This window comes from Apodemus sylvaticus, chromosome 1, assembly GCF_947179515.1.
Source record: "Apodemus sylvaticus chromosome 1, mApoSyl1.1, whole genome shotgun sequence".
Classification (NCBI taxonomy): Eukaryota; Metazoa; Chordata; class Mammalia; order Rodentia; family Muridae; genus Apodemus; species Apodemus sylvaticus.
The window spans coordinates 92678113-92700314 of NC_067472.1; the positions used below are offsets into that span (position 1 = coordinate 92678113).

At 35.4% G+C, this 22202-nt stretch overlaps 1 protein-coding gene across 4 annotated transcripts in view; it reads left to right on the top strand.

Moving 5' to 3' along the window:
- Btbd10 (BTB domain containing 10) overlaps positions 1–22202 on the top strand; it is a 59223-nt gene that overhangs the window by 11621 nt on the left and 25400 nt on the right. For 2 of the 4 annotated variants that reach the window (XM_052201016.1, XM_052201006.1), the window contains one exon: positions 6434–6591. The exons of the other annotated variants lie outside the window; for them this stretch is intronic. In XM_052201016.1, the coding sequence (XP_052056976.1) occupies positions 6491–6591 (101 nt within the window). In that variant the 5' untranslated portion in view covers positions 6434–6490. The remainder of the gene's footprint in view (positions 1–6433; positions 6592–22202) is intronic. 4 annotated transcript variants of the gene reach the window in all.

Below are 22202 nucleotides of genomic sequence, written 5' to 3' on the forward strand. Positions count from 1 at the left end.
TGAAAGAAAACGATGTGTAAGTTATTGAGAGCCTGCCGCTTCTTAGAGTTGAATATAATATAAGTATTTCAGTACCTTCTAGGAATTTTCTCTGTTAATCCCATGTCAAGCTGGTTTGCTTTGATTTTAAAATATTTCTGGTTTTGAAGGTTTAATTCTTTGGATATAGTAAGAAGAAAAAATAGAATCATATAGAAAACAAAGTGATATTTTAACCTAAAATTGTACTTTTTAGTGAGTTAAAAAAGTTATAAATAACTACATAGGATTTGTTGTTCATTTAGTTATAAACAAGCTAAACATGTTAAGCAGATGTTTGGAAATACTTGGAATTCAGAAGGAACTTTAAACATTTATTGTGCTGGTCAAAACAAGAAAGGAACAATTTTTAAATGTATTAATACCTTGATTAAGAAATGAGTGAAGTCGGGCAGTTATGGCGCACACCTTTAATCCCAGCACTTGAGAGGCAGAGGCAGGTGAATTTCTCAGTTCGAGGCCAGCCTGGTCTACAGAGTGAGTTCCAGGACAGCCAGGGCTACACTGAGAAACCCTGTCTCAGAAAAAAGAAATGAGTGAAGTGCATGCTTAGATACACACAGAAGGGGAACACAAGCTGGCCTATGAGGAATAGATACAGCCTCAGAAGTTCGAAGATTGAAGCATGATTTCCCAGTACGAGGCTTGCCTGGGATTCATAGCAAGACCCTATCAAGAAAAAAAAAAGAAAAAGAAAAAGCAAAATAAAGAGGAAGGGAGAAAGGGAGAAATGGGGAATGCAGGAGAGATGGGAGGAAATGAGACAGAGGATGAGATAAGTGAACAAAGTAATTTTAATACAAAAATCTATGAAGTAGTACTTTGGGTGTTGGGAAAATAGCTCAGTTCAGATAGAAATACAGATAGATATGTAGGGAGGAAAATAAGTATAAATCCTCTGAAAATATTTTTAAAGATATCAAGTAGCCCTAGGTTTTCCCAATATCCCTCAAAGATGGTTGTTTACTTCACACAGAAGCCCTTTCAAATATCAAATTGAGAATTTATTCAATTTCAATTCAAATTCAAATAAGAAAAATTCTTTTCTGACTTGTTGCAATCAAAATAAGAGTTTATTTTTACAGTGCTAGGGATCAAAGTTAGGATTTTATGCAGGACAAGAAATGCTCCACTGAGTTATACCCTCAGCCTCCAAGCTATATATTTTGTGTGTGCATGCACTGTGTATGTGGAAGATGGCATTCAAAGTTGGGGGTCACTCCACAGGACACAGTTAATAGTCTTGTAAGGCAACCTCTCTCAGCCTGCAACTCTATCAGGTTACACTGGATGGCCAATAAGCCCAGAGAGCTCCTTGCACTAAGATTATACACAAGTAATTGTTTAATGGGGTTTTAGGGATTGAACTCAGATCCTCAGGCCTGAACTGAGTTATTTTCCCAACACCCAAAGTACTACTTCATAGATTTTTGTATTAAAATTACTTTGTTCACTTATCTCATCCTCTGCCTCATTTCCTCCTGTCTCTCCTGCATTCCCCATTTCTCCCTTCCTCCCTTCCTCTTCAATTCTGTAGGAAAGAATACAATGGAAAATAAATTTCTACTTTAACTTCTACCTGATATTTTCAGACATTCTTTTAAATCTGGCTTCTCTAAAGCTTTTAATAATAATTCATGTTGTGTGATAGTAGTGGCTTCAAATACTTAATGTATTAAGTGTGTTATTAGATGTCCCCTAGCTCTTTGCAGCTCTGCTCATTTCTCTTTGCCATCTGCTCTTATACTGTCTAATTTCTCATTTTAGTATTCCTTTTAGTATTCCTTTTAGCTCAAGCTGATTTTTTTCATTTTACTTTTTGATACTTGTCATTTAGCTCCGGAGATTCCTTTTCATTACTCAACAAGATTCTTCTTTCAGATCTTTGGATTTATGGGCCTTTGTTTGAATATATTCATAAAGAGTCCTTTGAAATTTGGTAACCCAACATCTGGGTCCACATGGAGTCGGGGTTTTTTTGTTTTGTTTTGTTTTGTTTTTTGTTTTTTTTTTTTTTTTTTTTTTTATCAGATCCTCTTTATTGTCATGTTTCTTGGCATGCTACAATTTTTAGTTGAAATTTGGCTGTTACTTATTCTCATAGGGATTGTTGTTTATTGTTCTAAGGACTACTATTTAGCCTGAAGTCAGGCAGACTTATAGCACTGCACTGTATAGCAGCTCTGTCAGACCAGTTCTTCCCTTTTAAAGCTTCTCATTGACTTCATATCTGGGAGCAAGTCTGGAAGGAATTTCTTCCTGTACCTATTGTCATTTGATGTTAGCTAAGAATTTGAACAAAGATTATAGTCAGATTTTTTTTTTTTAATTTACCCTTTCTGTGTCCTTTGGGGGTTAGAGTTGGTGAGTGGGATAAAAACACTTTGTTTCCAGCCTATTTTCTAGTGGTCTCTGTTCATTAACATCCTAACAGTAACAGCTTCAGTTTTCTGCTGCTTGTGTTATATATGATTAAGGAATACAGAATTAATAAACATTAAATTATAGATTTTGTGTTATATAACTTTCGAGGGTAGATTCTTCCTAGTGGAGATTCTTCTGTGCTCTACATTTGGGGGGGGGGGCAGATTATTGGGATTATCCAGTGTCTATCTCCCCTGATGTAGAATTTAAAAATCAGTGATCCAGGCAAGTTTATGCTCAGATTTGGGGTCTTTACCTTTTCATGTTTCTCCCCCAATTTTCAGTATTTATGCTTTAAATTTCTATTTGTACTTGCAGTGTTGAGATTTTTCTCTTCCATGTTGAGCTGTATGGCTTCTTGGTGTTTATTTACCCTATTTGAGAGTGAAATAGAAGAATCTAAGCAGAAAATCTTGTAACTGAACTCAGGGTCTGTTCTTTTCACTGTGATTTGATTTTGAGATTTTCTAGTTTTAAAGGCTTAATAATTTTCTAGGCTTAATTTTTTTTATTTTTTATTTATTTATTTATTTTTTTATTTTATTTTATTTTATTTTATTATTTTATTTTATTTTATTTATTTTATTTTATTTTATTTTATTTGGTTTGGTTTTTCGAGACAGGGTTTCACTCTGTAGCCCTGGCTGTCCTGGAACTCTCTCTGTAGACTAGGCTGGCTTTGAACTCAGAAATCTGCCTGCCTCTGCCTCCTGAGCGCTGGGATTAAAGGCGTGCACCACCACTGCCTGGCAATAGGCTTAATTTTTAGAAAATGTATGTGTATGAATGTTTTGCCTGCATGTATGTCTGTGTAACACTTGGGTGCTTGGTGTCATGGAGCCAGAAAAGGACATTGATCCCCTGGAACTAAAGTTACAGAAGCTTGTGATCTATTGCTGACAAGTTGGTGCTAGGAATCTAACCAATGCTCTTAGCCACTGAGCCATTCTCCAACCCATTTTAAACAGGCTTTTAAAAATAGTCTTTTCAGTTTTAAATTGTTGCTTTCTATAAAGAAGCTTAGCCAGCTACATTTAGAAAAAAATCATTTTTGTTCCTTGGATTTCCATTTGTTTATTGTGTATGTGTGTGTAGAGGTCTCAAGATTGCTTGTAGGGATCCAGTTTCCTCCTTTTATTACATGACTCCCAGAGCACCATTACCTACAGCCTTCATTATTACTCCTGCTCAAAAGATCTTTCTAATAATCAGTACACTTTAATTTCTAGTTTGAAGGACAAAAGTAGGCACTGGGGAGATGTCCTAATTGGTAGTTTCCTGCTGTGTAAGCATGAGGACCTGAATTCTCTGGTACACATGTGAAATGGCAGGTATGGGGGCATGTGGCTATAACACTAGTGCGGGAGGTACTTACTGGAGAAGCTGGATTTTCATTGACCTGTCAGTCTATCCTGTCAGTGAATACAGTGAAAAACTGTCTCAAAAGATGAGGTAGAGAACAATTGAAGCCAATCCACATTGACCTTTGACCTCCACATGTGCGCGTGCGCGCAACACACACACACACACACACACACACACACACACACACAATTTCAGATAAATAGAAAAGCTCTTGTGTAGCAACCTATCTAAACTGAGCCTACAAAGAAAGAATACACTAGACACAAGAAGACTGAGGTTTAAAGGGACATCTGCTGGTAATAAGGAACAAACATTAATTTTTGTATATGCAGCTGAGTACATTGGAAAAGATCATGGGGCTTTGGTTAAATTGGATTTTGATCTTAGCTCTAAAATTTCTTCATAATATACAAACAAGATAAAGTAGGGTTGTTTATTGTTTTAAATAGAAGGAAACAAGAACTTGTTAGCTTCCTGATACCTAGTGATAACAGTAAGTTGTCTCCTTACACTTTTTATTGTTGTTGTTGTTGTTTTAATGTTCTTCTGTGCGTCATTGTCATTAATTCATATTATCTGGAAGTAGTGTTCCAGGGAACATATTTACTGTGTTAGAGTTGTCTTTGAAGTTTATTATTGCATTTTGCTTCCATAACAATATCCAAGAGATAGGAATGTAGAAGTAATTGAATCACCTTTCTCTCAGTTGACACTTGTTAGTCTCCTAAAAGATGTGTACAGATCTAACCAATAGGTCCAGCTTCTGTAATAGAGTATTTCTAAGTTATTTGGAACATAGACTATTTTTGTTGTCTCTAAATATGAACAGTGATGTATTTTCTAGAAATTCTTTTGAGCACTCCAATAATTGCTTTTGAAGCATCAACAATAGTACACTTTAGTTTGTCTACTCTGACATTGGATATTTGGGATTCAAGTGCCAATTTTTGAAGGAACTTTTTATAAGCAGTTTAGGTATAGGAATTGGAGAGCCACTAAACATTTTTAAAAAGATTTGTTTGTTTTTGTTTTTTAATTTCATTGGAGCAAATGTGCCATTAAATGGTGGTAAGGAGATTAACCAAGAGGGTTATTGAGAGGCGAAAAGGTTGGTTCAGAATGAAGGCAGCAGCAGCTTTATGGTTGAAAAGGAAAAGAAGGAATCAAGAAAGTTTTGAAGTAGATTTGATAGGGGAAAGTGAGAACTCAAGGATGACTTCAGATTTTTTTTAACTTGGTGCATACAGATGATTCCTACTGATATGAGAGATCAAGATGATTAAACCATATAAAACTCAGGAAGGTGTTTTCCCAATTTTGATATTTGTCTTTTACTTAAATCATTATTACTGGTAGTAGTAGTAGTGTGTGTGAGTCACCACGTGCTACCTCATGCTTGTGGAGGTCTGAGAACAGTCTTCAGAGTCCTTTCTACCCATCCGGCTGCAAGGCTTGAACCTGTACTTTACATAAGGAACCATCTCACTGGCCCTGTCTTTGACTTTTGTGAACAAGTTCTCTATCAAATCCAGGTCAGAAATGAGTGTAGAGAAAGAATGCTAGAGCCAGTGTCAGAAAACCTGGTTCTAGTTAGACTTGCATAATTTAGCTAAACATTTATTTATCATTTGGTTTTATAGTGGTGTTGGTGGTTGTGTGGGAAATGTGTGAAGGTTTTACAATCCCTGGAAGTAAAATCTGATCTGTTTTCAAGACCAGGACTATTTTATATACCAAATTCTCATTGTTTTTGTAATCCTACAGCTGATCAACATTATGAACTTCAGCAAAATTACCAAAATTCTGAGGTTGTTTTGTTCTATATATGAGATTATAATGCCACTCTTGCAACATGATTGGAAGTATTAAATCTGGATATACTTTTTAAATGCTTAGTTAAGGTAGTATGTAAAGCTATTGGAGTTTCTTTATAACTTTGGTAGATTTAGTAGTCATAAGCCTCATATATATGAGAAAATATTTGATAGGTTTTATTGATAAGGCATTTTGTGGTAATTCCACTGTAAAGAAACAGGATAACTGTATACACACATTTGTCAGTAAAAATTAACTTTCTGTTAGCATCAATTTGGTTAAGGAAATAATAACATTGTTATTTGGTCCTGAGATGTTTTGTGACACTGAGGGATGTAGCTTAGGGGTGGAGCACATGACTAGCCTCCACTAGGTCCTGAATTTAATCCATGGAGGAGGGAAAAAAATTGCTTTGTAAGCATCTTAACTTTTGGCAATTAAGAAATATTCCAACTGAAATTTTATGTAAAATAATCATTCTATGGATTGTTTCTGTTTTGGGGGATACTGATTGATATTTGATAGCACAAGTTACTTAGATAATCATTGATGTATATTTACTCAATGTAAGTGCTGTATTATTAAACTGTTACACAGGGGTAGTAAATATATCAGGTGGAAAGTACATTTGAAAGATTTCTGGGGTTTATTTTAATCTGATTTGTGACATTTGATGTTTAGCGTTTTGTGATCCACAAGTACACCACAGTAATCTCTAGTATATGAAATTCTATGGCTGTTTTATTCTGCATGGAATAGATTTAAAGGTCAACACTACTCTTTTATGTAGGTTATGGGTGCTACATGTGTGCTTTCAGAGCAGTAGTGTGAGGAAACTTGAAGTGGGATGGCAGGACGGCCTCATCCCTATGACAGTAACTCCAGTGATCCAGAGAACTGGGATCGGAAATTGCATAGTAGACCTCGTAAACTTTATAAACATTCAAGGTAGGTAGAAAAAATATATATTTCCCATATCAAAGCTCTGTTCAACAGCCTGATTATAAAAACCACTGCTTCATTTGACTGTGGGAAGTCCGTCAGGATGTGGCCTCATTTACAAAGCACTGTGCATGTGTGTTTCTCCTAAAATAGCTTTTAGAGAAACATTTAGTTTTTCAGTATTTTTGTTTCTTTGAATACTTTTGTCTCTAGATTATGTTAACATTTTAGTTGTCTCAATAAATAGGTGTTAAAATGTGATCAGTTTGGAATTCTGGCAAGTTAGGTTAGTTCTTAGGTACTTGAAACTGTCTAATAGAAGTTTTCTTTTTTAAAATATATTATGTGTGCTGGTTTAAGTTGACAGTTTTATGTTTGTGTTAGTACTTGCTTCAGTACATCTTTAAGTATGCAAAATGTGTTCTGTGGGCATACTGATCAAATGGGAAAGTCATCTTTGCATACCTCTACTGGTTCATTTTGAGTTTGATGCATGAAATGAAATTGATCTCAAAAGTTCATGTTTATCAGTATGTTATTTTTTTAACTTTGATTTTGTACTGTGGTAAATGCATCATTTAGAATACTTTGTAATTTGATATTTTAATAAGGTTAACTGACAGCTAATAAATTCCACATATCACAGGTATGTAAGCATGTTTTCATAAAGAATTTTGCTATATAACTATCATGTAGAAGATATTACTGAAAGTGTAAATTACTCAAATTAGAAAATTCTTTTGATTACTGATAACAAATACATGCTTTCTTGAAAATAATACCATAACTTTGAAATCCTTTTTGTAATACTAAAAAATGAAGAAAATTGATTTGAATACTTAATGTAAATATTTAGAAATTATGAGTGATTGATTGGTACTTCCTAACTCTCCTGAGAAGATACTTACATATATTGTAAAATTTCATGTGTTGTCTCAAATTGATCTTGATTTCTTAATTTACAAGTATGTGGGACACAGTGTAAATATTTTTTGGTTTGTTTTATTCTCTGTGTGTGTATCCTTCAAATAAGACTCTTGTTTATTTCCTAGATAATTATCTTGTCCCTATTTGGGAGGCTTTAAAGATACGTTAGTTTTATTACTGTGTGGGATTATAGCTAGCTATACCATATTGTATATATATAAATTTCAAGTGAATTTTGCGTTATGCTTTCTAACTCTTGATATGTTCCTGCTGATGTACACTAAATTGTGCATTATTTAATGAAGTAACAGGGGTAGAAATGTCATTGTTTGCTTTTAGTAAGGCTTCATGCATTCAGTGGGAACTTTTATGGTAGTGATGTTTTCATTTCAGAAACCTTTTTTATTTCTGTATCTTTAATATCTATATTTTTAAATTTTTTTGTGGTGTTGGGAATTGAGCCCAGGGCTTTGTATATGTTAAAAACAAATTTTGCTACTATGCTTTTCATTAGCAACTTTTTAGTGCTATTTTGGGGTAAGCTGTAAGGCTGGGCAACACCCAGGAGGCAGGAGCAGGCAGATCTCTCTGAGTTCAAGGCCACTCAGAACTATAAACTGAGACTCTGCTTTGCCTGGGGGAGGAGGAAGAAGAAGAAAAAATAGTTTAAATTTCTTTTAAGCAGGGTGTGGTAGTGTTTGCTTATAGTCCTGGCATTTGAGAGTAAAGTCAAGAGGACCAGGAGATCAAGGTTAGCTGGGGCTACATGAGAACCTGTCTTCAAAACCATGACAAAATGTTACTGGGGACTCAAGAGAGGAGGACCTGCCTGGCTTCAGTTCTTAGCACCTACAACTGGCAGCTCATAGCTGCTTTCAACTGCAATCCCAGGGATCTCCTGTCCCCTGGCTTCTGAGGACACCTGCATGTGCATGCACATAGACTTATGCAGATACACATACATACACATAAATAATGCTTTTAAATGTTAAGGAAAAGGCCAGGAAACCTTCTGAGTGGATTTATATTAAGCTCCATATATGTAAAATATGCCCAAGTAAGAACATCTTACTTTGTCCTGTGTTTTTTTAGAAATTTTACTTAAGACACTTTAAAGAAAGAATTGTATGGTTTTCAAAACAAAACAAAACAAAAAATCTGCCTTCATTTCAGGAAGATATTCAAAGTATGTTAGGATGCTGTGGGCACTATTACAGAATATGTGAATATTCATATATATAAACTAATTAGAAAATTGTAGGACCCAATAAATCATGACCTTGACTTGTAAAATGAAGTTCTGGGGAAGGGCTATTGTCAGCTTGAGTTAGTGGGAAATAAATAAGATGACTAGTCCTGAGGCGCTTAAAGCATTAGAGTGAATAAGGGGTTTGTCTAGCCAGACCTTCAGGAGATTACCTGGCCTGGATCTGAGGAAGCAGCTTTGAATAGTGCTACTGTTTTCCATTAGATAGATTAAAAAAAAACCAAGGTTAATAGTCTTGTCCAAGACTATCCAGCATGTAATCACAAAGCTCTAATTTATAGATAGGACTCTCATTAATTTTCTTTTTAAAATTTTAATAATTTATCATTACAGAGAGACCAGGTATACTGGTTACTAATTCATGGCTGATATTTTGAAACTCTGTCTCTACCTTTCACTCCCTTTTACACACACACACACACACACACACTTTTAAGTATTCGATATTTGAGTAAAAGCCCTAGTCTTTTAAAGTGGGGTTTTGTTTTGTTTTGTTTTTAGTATTCAAATATAGAGGTTAAGAGATACCTGGTGCATCTTAGTTGCTTAATTTCTATCAGGGTCAGAATACTCTGATTGGTCTGACTTTCCTCATGACCACAAGTTGGATGTGTAGCTCTAGCCATTCTTCACCAAAAGGGAATGAGAAAATCAGTATTTTTGCAAATTTCCATAGGCATCTGCTTATAAGCCTATCTCTAGAACAGGGAGACTGGGCATAAAGAAATACAATTTTAATTTAGGTATGTTGTTGCCTCAAGCAAGACTGGCAATTTATTAATAGTAAATAAGTGAGCATAGTCTTCCTCATGAAATTTTAGGAGGTAATGTAAAGATTGTCCTGTTAAGTGCGCTATATTTTATGTATATTTTTAATAGTCTTATACTTTATTTTAATGCCCCTCTGCCTTCATTGGCTTTAATCAAATAAGTGTGGGTTTATAAAAGTGATAATATTAGTCTGTTAAGTGTACTGACTTGTTGATAGTCAATGGCTTGGTGCAGTAATCATGATTTATAGGTAATACATTTTTTTTGCTTGTTTTTGAGATTATAATTTAATTAAAACTATTCTCTCTTCCTTTTCCTCCCTTCAAACCCTCCCACGTCTCTCTCCCCAGACTCCTTCAAATTCATGGCTATTTTTTTTCACCAGCTGTTAATTGCATGCATATATACAATTTCCGCTCTTTTTTTTTTTAATGCGGTTATGCTATGGTGGACCTACAGTTTGTGTACAAATAAGTTAGGTTAAATTCAGTGAGCTTTGCTTCTATGTCACATGCATATATGTAACTAGTATAGTTGATATGTATGTAGAGGAACTTCCTAGCTTGCTGAAATTGTTAACAGTGATTTCAGTTGAAGTATACTTGGCTCAAAATATGACAGCTTTTTTTAAAATTACAAATTAGAGATCTTTTACTATTCAAAAAAAAAAAGACTTTAACACCTCTTTTGTGTAATGTTAAAATGTCTGACTAAAAGACACACTAAAAGCTCTTGGATTTAATACAGTATGACTATGTAAAAACTGCTGTCTGCAGTCTGCTTAGGTTTCTAAAGATAAATGTATATATGCATCCACTCTCAGACTTTGCCGCAAGGTTTCATTTTCACCCAGAAGCATGCATGTTCATTTTTTGGACATAACATGAAAAGCATGCTTTCCAGTTTCCCTTTAATAGTTCCAGTAGCAATTTAGAATAGGAAAGTTTGGTTCTTAAAAGAATAGTTGGGTGGATCCTTAGGTTGCAGGTATTTTCCTTGTGGTTTAAAAGAGCTTACTGTCTACAAGGGATACACTGATACTGAAAGGAAGGAGTTATCTGCATTCTAGTTCCTAAAACCTGGCAAGCTGTCAGAGCTGGAATTAGCTTTACAGATGGCATTTGGCAACATGTCTACATATCTCTAAGCCCTCATCTCCTGCGTTTTCTTCCACCTGCCTATCAATTACAATATCCAATCACTGTTCAGGAATGGAGAAGTGGGATGATCACAGCTCACACGATGCTGTTTGGTTAGAAACGTCAGTGCTGTACAACCCACACGGCTGAGTCAGTGTCTGTGAGAAAATGAGCTGAATTAATATTTAGAGGGGGTTGAATCTCTGAACATTTAAAGCTTAAATATCTGCAAAAGCAGGATTACACAGTAGAGAGAGAAAAGCTAAAGGAAGTCTGTGGACAGGTGAGGTAGGAGGAGACTGGAAGATTTTCTGACTGTTCAGAAGAATCTTGAGGATGATGGAAAAACCAGATGAACTAAAGTTTCCTAGTAATGCCCAAGGATGCTGACCTGGCTTTCAGTGCTGCATTGTTTGAAAAAGCCGAGTCCCTTTACACTCTGATTTCAAATTTTTTTTCTTGTTTTTGTGTGTCTACACTGGCATATACTAAAGGAAGGTGTGTATTCATTTTTTACATGCTATCTCTGGGTTATAAGTATATACAAGAACGAATATGAGAGGTAGAGAGAGAAATGCTGGCCTTTGTTTTATAATAGTCATTTACATTTCTAAATGTAAAAGATCGTACTTCTGATATCAGTTTAATGGCACATTTAAAATAAATGAAGTATGTCAGTATTGTTTTCATGGGTTTGGTGCTTTGTTATTTCTTGTAACTTGAGAATGCATTATATTTAGTATTATATTTTATGAATGCAAAACTTGGCTAGGGAAACAAATTTTGAAGCAGTTTTATACATCGAAAGTAAAATTCAAGATAGAAAAATGAAATAATTACCTAAAAATGGAATTAAGGAGATTTTGCTTTGGAATGAATTAAAGATGAATGAAACTGCTAATATGTAGTAATTTTTTACAAGACTGAATTTGTTTGAATGAGGGAAGCCCAGACTGGGTGACTGTCTAGTCTACAGGATGTGAATAGAAAAACTAAATGCTGCTACTGAAAGAGATCACCAGGCACTATTTTTGGGTTAGTGTAATTTAATGTTAACCTAGATAAAAAAAAACTGTAAACCAGGGTGAGTGCTCTTGGCTATGATATTCTTCATAAGTGACAGTACTTACTTGATTTGGAAATTTTAGCACAATTTAAAATGTTAGTAAATTTTATTCTGCCTTTATTACCAATTATTTTATAGGGACTTTTGGTATATTCAGAATATTAAAATTATTTTATTTTAATGTAAATAGTTGTATCATCCTTTCCTTATTTCAACATCCCTTATTTACTTTTCTACCTAGTCTCTTAAAAATATGAATGATCATTCAATTATCTTGATACATATATATCTGTTTGTCTATCTATATACATGTATGTGTGAATATATTACGTATATTATTGAATTTTATCTATGTACATATATATGTATATATAATATTTAATCTGATATTGGGGGTCTTGGAAGCTAGACCTTATTTTATAAGCTTGTTACTATAATTAAATTATAAAAGGACAACTTCAAGGTTAATCTTCCTTACACTTTGTAGAATACTTAGGCTCTGCTGGTTCTTTTCTGATAATACTGCTTGTTCTATTATGAAAGTGATACATATTCATTATATAAATTTGATAAGCACAGAAAAGCATATAGATGAAATGTTATTTTTCTAAAAGAAAATGTTTTAGGCATTTCTTATTTAGCCAAATATGAATATATATGCACATATGCAAACACATACACACACATATACACACACACGTATATCACATGCACATTTAAAATGACTCCCAGAGTTGTTAAATGTTCTGTTATATAAGATACATTCTAAAAATTATGGACATTCTGTGATGGTCTTCTATAGCATAGTTTGGTTACACGGTATTTCATATATACTTTGTTTTTTAATTAATTAAAAAGTTCTGTTAGGAACTCGACCATAGAAATCATTAACATGTTTCATACTATAAATTTCTTCAAAAAAGAGGACTGTCTAAAGGAGTTAAATAAAAATGTAATTTTTATTTTATTTTATTTTCTGACAGTAAAAAGATCCTTGGTCTGATTTCACCTTGAGCTTATTAAAGATATACACAGTATTTTAAATGAAGCAAATAGCTGTAAAGTATTCTTTTAAGGTTCTTAGAAAACTCAGAAAAATGGGGCTTCAAATGAGTTGAGACATTAGAAAATAGGAACACTGTTCAGAAAGGTTTTTTCTGTAACATTAAGAGAAAGAAGTTAGTTCAGGGAAGTATTCAAAATAAGTAAGATAGCACCTCAAACTAACAGTTACTGCTGCCATGTGTATTTGTGCTAAGTCTCTCTGCTTTATAAGGTCATTATCGATAAATGAACACCAGTCACACTGTAGATAGAGTTTGTGTGTTAACAGTTTTCTGATATGAATGTTACTGTGTCAGTGGCTTCTGAAGTTTTGTTGTCTTATTCCCCTCTCTTTTCTTAGGAACCTAGACACTGCATGAATACTGATTTCTTTAATATCTGATTTTCTTTTCATTTAATTTTTCCTTTTTAAGGATATTCCAGATATTTTCTTTCAGTTCTGATGTAATCTTTTAAAAAATGTTATGACTGTGATTTTGATTTTTTTTTTTAATGGTTTGAATGGGAATAGCCCTTATAGACTCATGTATTTAAATGCTTGGTCCACAGTTGGTAGAACTAGGAAAGATTAGGAAGTATGGATTGGAGGAAGTGTGTCACTGTGTGGGCCTTGAGGTTTCAAAAGCCTATGCCATTCCCAGTAATTTCTCTCATCCCTGACATTCTCTCTTTCACCCTCTCTCTTATCTTGTTAGGCCCTCCTTCCCTTCTTTCTTCCCACCTCCCTACGCCCCCTGCTTGCCTGCCTGGTGCTTGTGGATCAGTTATAAGCTATTATATACCGCTTCAGCACCATGGATGCCTCCCAGCTGCCATCTTCCCCACCATGATGGTCACAGATTCTAATCCTTTGAAAGGCTAAGCTCCAATTTAATGCTTTCTATAATAAGTCGTACAAAACTGAGCCCTTAAATTCCTATTCAATCCTTAGGAACCCGTCTTCCATGTAAACTTGAATTCATTAGAATATTTAGATAAATTTGCAAGTTTTGTGCATAAATTTCACACTGTGGTAGTATTGATTAGGTTTGATGTAATAGATCCTTGCTTTTTAAGTTTGATCATATTAGTTAGATCTTTAGCTCCAGATCTAGGGATTGAGCCTTGGGCCTCATACATACTGTATAAGCACTCTAACCACTAGGGTATATCCTCAGCTCTCGATTTAAACAGTTTTAAAGACTTTACTGCATGACTTTGAGATTAAGTGATAAATTAGTATTACATAAAGAAATAAGTAGGATTATAAGTTAAAGTTATAAAAAATTAAATGTAGGTAGGTAGTTTGACTTTTTTGTAAAGTGGGTTTATTTTCATCGCTAGAGGTGGTAGAAGTTAATGGTAAAAAAAACAATCTAGAAGGATTCATGATTGAGGAATCTGATTTGGGTGTTTATCATAGCTTTATTGAATACTGGTGGTTTGTGAGCTCTGTAGGTGGTCATCAGTTGACATAGTAGCTATTTTTAATCTGATTGTTGAGATAAATGCTTTTGGTTTCTGAAACCATGAACTCTACAGCTGTATGCAAGAGTCTGTGTAGGCTAGTGGGGAAAGCTTTAGTGTTAGCCAATGAGAAAAACTATGAGGAAAAGCTTGATTGAGATTATGTACACAATGAATATGGCTTCATGGTATAGTAGTTTCAAGCAGTTTCTGTGACCAAAAAGCCACTTTTGGTGTACAGTTTGATACGTAGATATTTTATAAACCTCAACCGCCATTATTAGTATATTGGCATATATTTCACATACAAAAATTTCCAAAGTGCCCTTTTTCTTTCCAATTACTGTATTTCCATAGAATTTTACATATTTATTATGTCTGCCTTTTTCTTTCTTTTTTTTTGGGGGGGGGTGGTTTCGAGACAGGGTTTCTCTGTGTAGTCCTGGCTGTCCTGGAACTCACTCTGTAGACCAGGCTGGCCTTGAACTCAGAAATCTGCCTGTCTCTGCCTCCCAAGTGCTGGGATTACAGGCGTGTGCCACCACTGCCCGCCTCTATGTCTGCCTTTTTCACTATGCGTAGTTATTTTGAGATTTACTCTTGTTATTTGTATAATGTGTGAAAAATATTCATATTTTCTTGGATTTGGTCAGCTATAGGAATATATTATAATAGTTTATCCACCTATCCATGGACATCCAGATAGTTTTCAATTTTGAGTGGTTACAAATAAAACTTAGAAGAATATTTGTATATATAGGTTAGATTTTATTGATATATGTTTTCTTCTCTTGTCAGAGGTGAAATAAACTAAAATGAAGTATCTGGGCTTATATGACCAGACTATGTTTTACTTCTCAAAAACAAGTTGTTTTCCAGAACAGTTTCCAAAGTAGTTATACCACACCAGTCCTTCCACAGATGTATTTTTTATACATGCCCTATCAGTATGTGCTATATATTTATTTCATGTATTCATGTGAAGGTCAGAGGAAACTCAAGTTGTTTTTTCGTACCACCTTGTGGGATCCTTGAATCAAATTCAGATCAGCAGGTCTATATGCAGTTTCTATATGCTGAGTCACTTTGCTGGCCCGTGGTCAGTTTTTTGTCTAGTTATCCTGAGATCCATTGTCATTTTAATTTGTATTTCTTTAATAATTGATAATGTTATCAATTCATATCAATTGCTATGAATAATGATATTGTTGCATATATTTCATTTTATCTCTACATAGTTTTGGTATCATTTTGAGAGTTTAATCATGTATATGACCTTGAGAACTCTGAATTATTTTCTCTTATCAATGGGTTTTGTTTTTCTTTAATGGTAACTTTTCTTTTTAGAATTATTTATTATGAGTACCCTCTTATTGTCTTCAGACACACCAGAAGAGGGCGTCATATCCCATTGCAGATGGTTGCTGGGAATTGAACTCAGGGCTTCTGGAAGAGCAGTCAGTGCCCTTAACTGCTAAGCCATCTCTCTAGCCCCTTTAATGATGATTTTTGAAGAGCAAATTTTTTAATTCTGTGGTCAGTTATTACTTTACTCATATACGAATTTTGCTTCTTGTTTCTAAAAGTTTTATAGTTTTAGGTTTATATCTGTGGTCTATTTTGAGTTTACTACTGTCCAGACCAGAATCCTATTCTTTCCAGTTGTGAAAGTGAAATGTCCATTGCTTATCTATTTCAGTACCATTTGATAAAATAGTTGTTTTCCAGAACAGTTTTTTGAATGCTTGTTGAAGTAGTCTATATTTCTCTCTGTTCTCATGAGAGTTGAGCATATCCTATTCTGTCAAATCTTTTTCTAATTTGTCACTTTATCTGCCACTCAATTAGACATTATTTTCAAACATGGGTGTTTTTCTTCTACAAATTAATTTTACATTCATTGTTTGGTATTAAATAAGTGTGTAATAAGGGCATTTCTGTATTTTGGCCAGAGTTATTAAAGGTATGTTGCAAAGGCCGAGCCACACCACAACTAGAAACATGTTTTTCCAGTAAACAACACAATTTCGGGGTTCACAGTATGATCAAATATCTAGCAACAGTCCTGTGTTTTTAGACAAATTGCATTTAGGTGGTATTATTATATCTTAACATCATATTACTATAATATGTTGTAAGGTTTATAGTTTTCATGAGATACTTTTTGGTCTTGGGATAATTCTGACCTGATAGAATGAATTAGGAAGTTCTGCCTTTTCAGTTTTAATGGGAAAGTTGCATAAAATTGGTATTATTGTTGTTTGAAGTATTCATCATGGAGCCATCTGGAACTGGAGGGTTTTTTGAAGGAATGTTTTAAATTATAAATTCATATTTTCTTAATACACACAGATCTGTTCTGTGTGTGCATTCTTGAGTGAGCTTCGGCAGGTTTGAATTTGTAATTTTCCCAAGTTGTTGAATTTTCTTAGAATGAAGAATTTTTTTTTAATTATTATTAACTATTCTTTGAATTTCAGTAGATTCACAACACCATTTCTGACAGTAGCCATTTAGATCTTCTCCCATAACTAGGGTGGACATTTCTCAACTTTACTGATCTTCTAAGCTTTTGCTTCATTGGTTTTCTTGGCTATCCTTCTGTTTTCTAATTCATTTTCAGTCTGCTCTTTATTAGAGGGCTCATTGAGAACCACTGCTATAGGGAGTCAGTGCTGACATGGGCCCCCTAAGCACTGCCATACTATCATCCCATAGCATAGAGTTGTGACATGTCAGGTGAGTTTTATTGTGTTTTGAATTTTAAAATTTCTCTTTTATTCTTTTTGATAAAGGTGTTTATTTAATTTCTGAATATTTTTCCAGATGTTTTGAATTTTAACTTAATTCTGTTTTAATCAGAAAATACTCTATATGAGTAAGTTCTTTTAAGTTTATTGAGACTTGTTTTATTGCTTACAATATCGTTTGTCATTGTAAATGTTTGTGTGCACATACAAAGGATGATCTTCCTGCTATTGTTCTGTGAGGTGTTCTTTGTTAGGTCAAATCAGTTGATAGTATTATTAAAATCTCTAATTGATTTCTGTCTGCTTCCTCTACTAAATATTGCAGTAGGGTGGAGAGTTTAGCTAGAGGGGAAGTGAGGCTCTTATATGTGGGGCTCTACTTTTAATCCTTAGTACCATAATACGTAAGCAATCAAGTAGGTAAATATAAAAATAATATAAGGGTGTTAAAAACCTTTTGTAATTGTGGGGTTAGCTCTTTCTCATTCATCAGTTTTTCCTTTGTATAATTTGAGTCTGGGTATGAGGCAGAAAAACATTTAAGTTGTGATATGTTCTTAATGAACATGTTTCCTCATGAAACATGCTTCCTTTTTGAGCTTTGCTTCACTGTTCCAATGACCACTGTTGTCTGTCATTGAATTGATGCTAGCATAGTGCCTTTCTTCATTCTGTTATATTGAGTCTCTGTATCTATTTATTAAAGTCACCTTTATTTATTTTTGTTTATTTTTATTAAATATTTTCTTTACATTTCAAATGTTATAAACATTTCCTGATTTCCCCTCCTAAAACCCCTTATTCCATCGCCTCTCCCCCTCCTCACCAACCCACCCACTCCTGCTTCTCTGTCCTGGCATTTCCCTATACTGAGCCAAAAGCCTCTCCTATCATTGATGTCCAACAAAGCCATCCTCTGTTACATATGCAGCTGGAGCCATGGGTCCCTCCATGTGTACTCTTTGGTTGGTGGTTTAGCCCCTGGGAGCTCTGGGGGTACTGGTTGGTTCATATTATTGTTCCTCCTATGGGGCTGCAAACCCCTTCAGCTCCTTGACTTCTTTCTGTAGTGATGCAAGATATTTCCTATCCATTCATATTGAGGCAGTGAGAGGCCAGTGATTGGAGGGAGCCAGAGGAGGAGAAGCTAAGAGAAGGAGGGGCGGAGGGAAAGGGAGCCTGGGAGCTGCATGAGGGAGTGGAGGAGGAGGATGAGACTCACAGATCCAGGTGGTGTCAGATGTGTTTCTGGTGTGCTGAGAGGTTAGAAATATTGAGATAAAACTTTATCATTGTAATTTGGCATTATGTAATTAGGAGTCACATATACTTAAATATATTTGGTTAACTTCTCAAGTTTAAGAATCATGCTTTACCGAATACTTAGAAGTAGTGGGATTCAGGGCAGGAGAGTTGGACATGCCAGGACTTGGAGCAGAGGCCTGGAGGGGTGGTACTATATTTTAACAATTGCCCACTACACTCTAGCTGCTCCATTGGGGAACCCTGTGCTTAGTCCATTGGTTGGCTATGAGTATCCTCTTCTGTATTTGTGTATCTGTATTTGCTGTATCTCAGGAGACAGCTCTATCAGGCTCCTGTCAGCAAGCACTTGTTGGCATCCACAATAGTGTCTGGGTTTGGTAACTGTATATGGGATGGATCCCCAGGTAGGGCAGTCTTAGGATGGTCTTTCCTTCAGTATCTGCCCCACACTTTGTCTCTGCATCTCCTTATATGGGTATTTGATCCCCCTTCTAAGAAGGACCGAAGTATTCATACTTTGTTCTTCTTGAACTTCATGTGGTCTATGAATTGTATCTTGGGTATTCTGAGCTTCTGGACTAATATCCACTTATCAGTGAGTGCGTACCTTGTGTGTTCTTTTGTGATTGGGTTACCTTATTCAGGACGATATTTTCTAGTTCCATTCATTTGCCTAAGAATTACATGAATTCATTGTTTTTAATAGCTGAATAGTACTCTGTTGTATAAATGTACCACATTTTCCGTATCCATTGCTCTGTTAAGGGACATCTGGGTTCTTTTCCAGCTTCTGGCTATTATACATAAGGCTGAAATGAACATAGTGGAGCATGTGTTCTTATTACATGTTGGAGTATCTTTTGGATATATGCCCAGGAATGGTACAGCTGAGTCCTCGGGTAGTGATATGTGCAATTTTCTAAGGTACCGACAAACTTATTTCCAGAGTGGTTGTCCTAGCTTGCAATACCACAGTGGAGGAGTGTTCCTTTCTCTACATTCTCTCCAGCATCTGCTGTCACCTGAGTTTTTGATCTTAGCCATTCTGACTGGTGTGGGGGGAATCTCAGGGTTGTTTTGATTTGCATTTCCCTGATGACTAAGGATGTTGAACATTTCTTTAGGTGCTTCTCAGCCGTTTGGTATTCCTCAGTTGAGAATTCTTTGTCTAGCTCTGGACCCCATTTTTAATAGGATTATTTGGTTCTCTGGAGTCTGACTTCTTGAGTTCTTTGTGTATATTGGATATTAGCCCTCTATCTGATGTGAGATCGGTAAAGATCTTTTCCTAATCTGTTGGTTGCCATTTTGTCCTATTGACAGTGTCCTTTGCCTTACAGAAGCTTTGCAATTTTATGAGGTCCCATCTGTCAATTCTGGAACTTAAGAGTATAAGCTATTGGTATTCTGTTGAGGAAAATTTCCCCTGTGCCCATGTTTTCAAGGCTCTTCCCTACTTTGTTTTCTATTAGTTTCAGTGTATCTGTTTATATGTGGAGGTCCTTGATCCACTTGGACTTGAGCTTTGAACAGGAGATAAGAATGGATTGATTTGCATTCTTCTACATGCTATCCTCCAGTTGACCCAGCACCATTTGTTGAAAATGCTGTCTTTTTTCCACTGGGTGGTATTAGCTCCTTTGTCAAAGATCATGTGACCATAGGCGTGTGAATTCATTTCTGGGTTTTCAGATCTATTCCATTGATCTACCTGCCTGTCACTGTACCAATACCATGCAGTTTTTCTCATGATTGCTCTGTAGTACTGCTTGAGGTCGGGGATACTGATTCCCCTAGAAGTTCTTTTACTGTTGAGAATAGTTTTAGCTATTCTGGGTTTTTGTTATTCCAGGTGAATTTGCAAATTGCTCTTTCTAACTATGAAGAATTGAGTCGGAATTTTGGTGGGGATTACATTGATTCTCTAGATTGCTTTTGGCAAGATGGCCATTTTTACTATATTAACACTACCAATCCATGAGCGTGGGAGATCTTTCTATCTTCTGAGGTCTTCTTCAGTTTCTTTCTTCAGAGACTTGAAGTTCTTGTCAAACAGATCTTTTACTTGCTTAGTTAGAGTCACACCATGGTATTTTATTTGTGACTATTATGAAGGGTATTGTTTTCCTAATTTCTTTCTCAGCCTGTTCATCCTTTGAGTAAAGGAAGGCTACTGATTTGAGTTGATTTTATATCTAGCCACTTTGCTGAAGTTGTTAATCAGCTTTAAGATTCTCTGTGTAGCCCTGGCTGTCCTGGAACTCACTCTGTAGACCAGGCTGGCCTCGAACTCAGAAATCCGCCTGCCTCTGCCTCCCTGAGTGCTGGGATTACAGGCTTGCGCCACCACTGCCCGGCTTTTGACTTCTTTTATACTTTGTATCCCTATGACCTCCTGTTGTTGTCTAATTGCTCTGGCTAAGACTTCGAGTACTATATTGAACTAGTAGGGAGAGAGTGGACAGCCTTGTCTAGTTCCTGATTTTAGTGGGTTGCTTCAAGTTTCTCTCCATTTAGTTTGATATTGGCTACTGGTTTGCTGTATATTGCTTTTCTGTGTTTAGGTATGGGCCTTGAATTCCTGATCTTTCCAAGACTTTTTTTCATGAAAGGGTGTTGGATTTTGTCAAATAACCTTCTTGGTCTCTAATGAAATGATCATGTGGTTTTTTTCTTTGAGTTTGTTTATATAGTAGATTACATTAATGGATTTCCATATATTGAACCATCCCTGAATCCCTGGGATGAAGTCTACTTGACCGTGGTGGATGATTGTTTTGATGTGTTCTTGGATTTAGTTTGCGAGCATTTTATTGAGTATTTTTGCATCAATATTCATAAAGGAAATTGGTCTGAAGTTCTCTTTCTTTGTTGGATCTTTGTGTGCTTTCGGTATCAGTAATTGTGGCTTCATTGAACCAATTGGATAGTGTTACTTCCGTTTCTGATTTGTGAAATAGTTTAGAAAGTATTGGTATTAGGTCTTCTTTGAAGATCTGATAGAGTTCTGCACCCATCTGGTCCTACGTTTTTTTCTGTTTTTTGTTGTTGTTGTTGTTGTTTGTTTAGGAGACTATTAATGACTGCTTCATACTTCTTTAGGGGTTATGGGACTGTTTAGATGGTCTATCTGATCCTGATTTAACTTTGGTACCTGGTATCTGTCTAGAAAATTGTCCATTTCATCCAGATTTTCCAGTTTTGTTAAGTATAGTCTTTTGTAGTAGGATTGGATGATTTTTTTGATTTCCTCAGTTTCTCTTCATTTCTGATTTTGTTGATTTGGATATTGTCTCTGTGCCCTCTGGTTAGTCTGGCTAAGGGTTTATCTTGTTGATTTTCTCAAGGAACCATCTCCTGGTTTCATTAATTCTTTGTATAGTTCTTCTTGTTTCTACTTGGTTGATTTCACCTCTGAGTTTGATTATTTCCTGCTGTCTACTCCTCTTGGGTGTATTTACTTCTTTTTGTTCTAGAGCTTTCAGGTGTGCAGTCAAGCTGCTCGTGTAAGCTCTCTCCAGTTTCTTTTTGGAGGCACTCAAAGCTATGAGTTTTCCTCTTAGCACTGCTTTCATTGTGTCCCAAAAGTTTGGGTATGTTGTGGCTTCATTTTCATTAAATTCTAAAAAGTTCTTTATTTCTTTTTCTATTTCTTTCTTGACCAAGTTATTGAATAGAGTGTTGTTCAGCCTTCACGTGTATGTTGGCTTTCTATTATTTTTGTTGTTATTGAAGACCAGCCTTAGTCCGTGGTGATCTGATAGGGTGCATGGGATTATTTCAGTCTTCTTGTATCTGTTGAGGCCTGTTTTGTGACTGACTATATGGTCAATTTTGGAGAAAGTACCATGAGGTGCTGAGAAGAAGGTATATTGTTTTAGGATGAAGAGATACCTGTTAAATCTATTTGGTCCATAACT